At 46.4% G+C, this 2,826-nt stretch overlaps 1 protein-coding gene across 1 annotated transcript in view; it reads left to right on the top strand.

The window, feature by feature from the left end:
* Positions 1–2,626, top strand: part of fam117bb (family with sequence similarity 117 member Bb) — a 121,514-nt gene extending 118,888 nt beyond the window's left edge. The window contains exons 6-7 of the mRNA XM_031805442.1: positions 671–794; positions 1,390–2,626. Of these exons, the coding sequence (XP_031661302.1) occupies positions 671–794; positions 1,390–1,732 (467 nt within the window). The 3' untranslated portion in view covers positions 1,733–2,626. The remainder of the gene's footprint in view (positions 1–670; positions 795–1,389) is intronic.
* Positions 2,627–2,826: the final 200 nt, after the last annotated feature.

The raw sequence follows: 2,826 nt of genomic DNA, 5'->3' as shown, positions 1-2,826 counted from the left end.
TCTTTACACGAGGGAGAGAGCATGATGCTCCTTTCACGTCCCTGTGGGTCAATTTGAACGTTGCGTATAGAGCCCCACGGTGGAGGTTTCATAATACCCATAAAACCTAGCGTTCAAATTATGACTCATATTGTGGTACTCCGTAATGTGGTAACAAGTCGAAATCCACTTAGTTTTGTTTTAATGGCACATTCGTTTATTGTATTTCATCTGTTTCATATGTTTCATTAAAGGGAAGCGATTTACTTTGATGGACGAGCAGCAAGCCTCATTTATAAAAGGAACTGCCTAAATAAAGTCAATCTCCATATACAGTATCTTTACCATTCAGAAATCATACAATGTAGTTATACAGTGGGGCAAAACAGTATTTAGTCAGCCACCAATTGTGCAAGTTCTCCCACTTAAAAAGATGAGAGAGGCCTGTAATTTTCATCATAGGTACACTTCAACTATGACAGACAAAATGAGAAGAAAAAAAATTCAGAAAATCACATTGTAGGAATTTTAATGAATTTATTTGCAAATTATGGTTTATTTATTTATTATTATTTATTTTTATTATTTTATTTATAATTTTTATTATTTATTATGGAAAACACTGTGCCGCCCAGGCTGATAACTGATCATGTGTGTTATAATTACTCATAATAATAATGACTTTTCCCAGACCTCGGGCCCAGCTCTCCGCTCCCTAAATACGCCTCCTCTCCTAAACCCAACAACAGCTACATGTTCAAACGAGAGCCTCCTGAGGGCTGCGAGAGAGTCAAGGTCTTCACTGAGGAAACACAGTCAGTACATTTTACTCTCATATCAATGATCATGTTGTTGTTTCTTAACGTCCTTCTCCTCTTGTTCTGCCTTTATCTCTCTGCCTTAAACCTTGAGATGATGATAATGACCCCAGACTAGCTGAGTCAGAATGTGCTGTTATGTTTAGTGACACTTCTGTTCTCTCTGTGTGTTCGCGGTTGTCCTCCTCTCCTCTCTTCTCCCCCCTCTCCTCTCTTCTACCCTCCTCTCCTCTCTTCTCCCCCCTCTCCTCTCTTCTACCCTCCTCTCCTCTCTTCTCCCCCCTCTCCTCTCTTCTTACCCTCCTCTCCTCTCTTCTCCCCCCTCTCCTCTCTTCTACCCTCCTCTCCTCTCTTCTCTCCCTCTCCTCTCTTCTACCCTCCTCTCTTCTCCCCCCTCCCCCTCTCCTCTCTTCTACCCTCCTCTCTTCTCCCCCCTCTCCTCTCTTCTACCCTCCTCTCCTCTCTTCTCCCCCTCTCCTCTCTTCTACCCTCCTCTCTTCTCCCCCCTCTCCTCTCTTCTACCCTCCTCTCCTCTCTTTTCCCCTCCCCTCCCCTCCTCTCCTCTCCTGTTCTTTCCCTTCCCCTCCCCCAGGTCCAAGCCTCCCCAGCAGGTCCCTTGTCCTCTCCTGAGGTCCAAGATTCCCCAGCAGGTCCCTCAGTTCCTCACAGGTCCAGACAGGAACAAGGTCAACTTCATCCCCAACAGTGGCTCTGCCTTCTGCCTCGTCAGCATCCTCAAGCCCCTCCTCCCCACGACCAAACCTTACCTTGTCCCCCCTCAGCACACCTCTTACTGGGGCTTCCCTCAGCCTTTCTCCCCTGACCCTGGACCAACAGACCAGCTAGAGTCCCTATCAACAGACCAGCTAGAGTCCCTACCAACAGACCAGCTAGAGTCCACCATAACTACAGGCCCCAAACCAGCCCCACAATAACCAGCAGACCACCATAACTACAGGCCCCAAACCAGCCCCACAATAACCAGCAGACCACCATAACTACAGGCCCCAAACCAGCCCCACAATAACCAGCAGACCACCATAACTACAGGCCCCAAACCAGCCCCACAATAACCAGCAGACCACCATAACTACAGGCCCCAAACCAGCCCCACAATAACCAGCAGACCACCATAACTACAGGCCCCAAACCAGCCCCACAATAACCAGCAGACCACCATAACTACAGGCCCCAAACCAGCCCCACAATAACCAGCAGACAACCACAACAACAAATGAACACCAGACCCCTTCAGATCAGAACCACCAGAATCCCGGTGCACAAACTCCCAGCGGATCCTTTTCTAATCATATGGCAGAATAACATGTCTTTTGAAATGATTCTCCTGGACCTCTGCAACTTTGTAGTTGATATAGAACTAGCAGTCAGATGTCGTAGGGTAACCAACACCCTTCTGTTACATCTGTTACATCCTGTTCATTCAGGATAGAGTTAGATATGTTTACTCCTACCACCCTATAACCTCTGACCCTGTAACCTCTGAGTGTTGACAGGACAGCGGACGCATGGCCCTGCCACTCCTCTCCCTTCTCACTCCTCGTAGGGAGCAGACAAAATGGACACCCCACAGCCAGTGGTTTGAAGTGAACTGGTCTCAACAACCGAGACTCTCATTGGTCTCAGAGATGAATCTAAACCTAAAGATTGTTCCGTACCCCATTCATGTTTACCTGTGACAGTGGTAGTATCCATCTGCATCTTTCCTGGAAAGAAAATAAGTCGTCTGTATTTTGTCATATTTTTTTGCAGTGGAGCTTTGTATCAGAAATGTATTTTTATGTAATGCATGTAATAAACAAACAATGATATGACTGTTTTTTATTTCAGTTCAGTTCTCAGTGAGACCAAGAGACCTGGTTACGATCACAATGCTCTCAGGTTGACAAAGGTCCTAGATCTCCTCAGTGACTCAGATGCAGAGGGGCATATTATGTGGTGGAGGTGGTTCCATAACTTTCCAAGAGTTCTAGAACCTTTCAAGAGTTCCAAGAGTTCTAGAACCTTTCAA

Source organism: Oncorhynchus kisutch, linkage group LG26 (assembly GCF_002021735.2).
Source record: "Oncorhynchus kisutch isolate 150728-3 linkage group LG26, Okis_V2, whole genome shotgun sequence".
NCBI lineage: Eukaryota > Metazoa > Chordata > Actinopteri > Salmoniformes > Salmonidae > Oncorhynchus > Oncorhynchus kisutch.
This window is presented reverse-complemented; position numbering and strand designations above follow the sequence as displayed.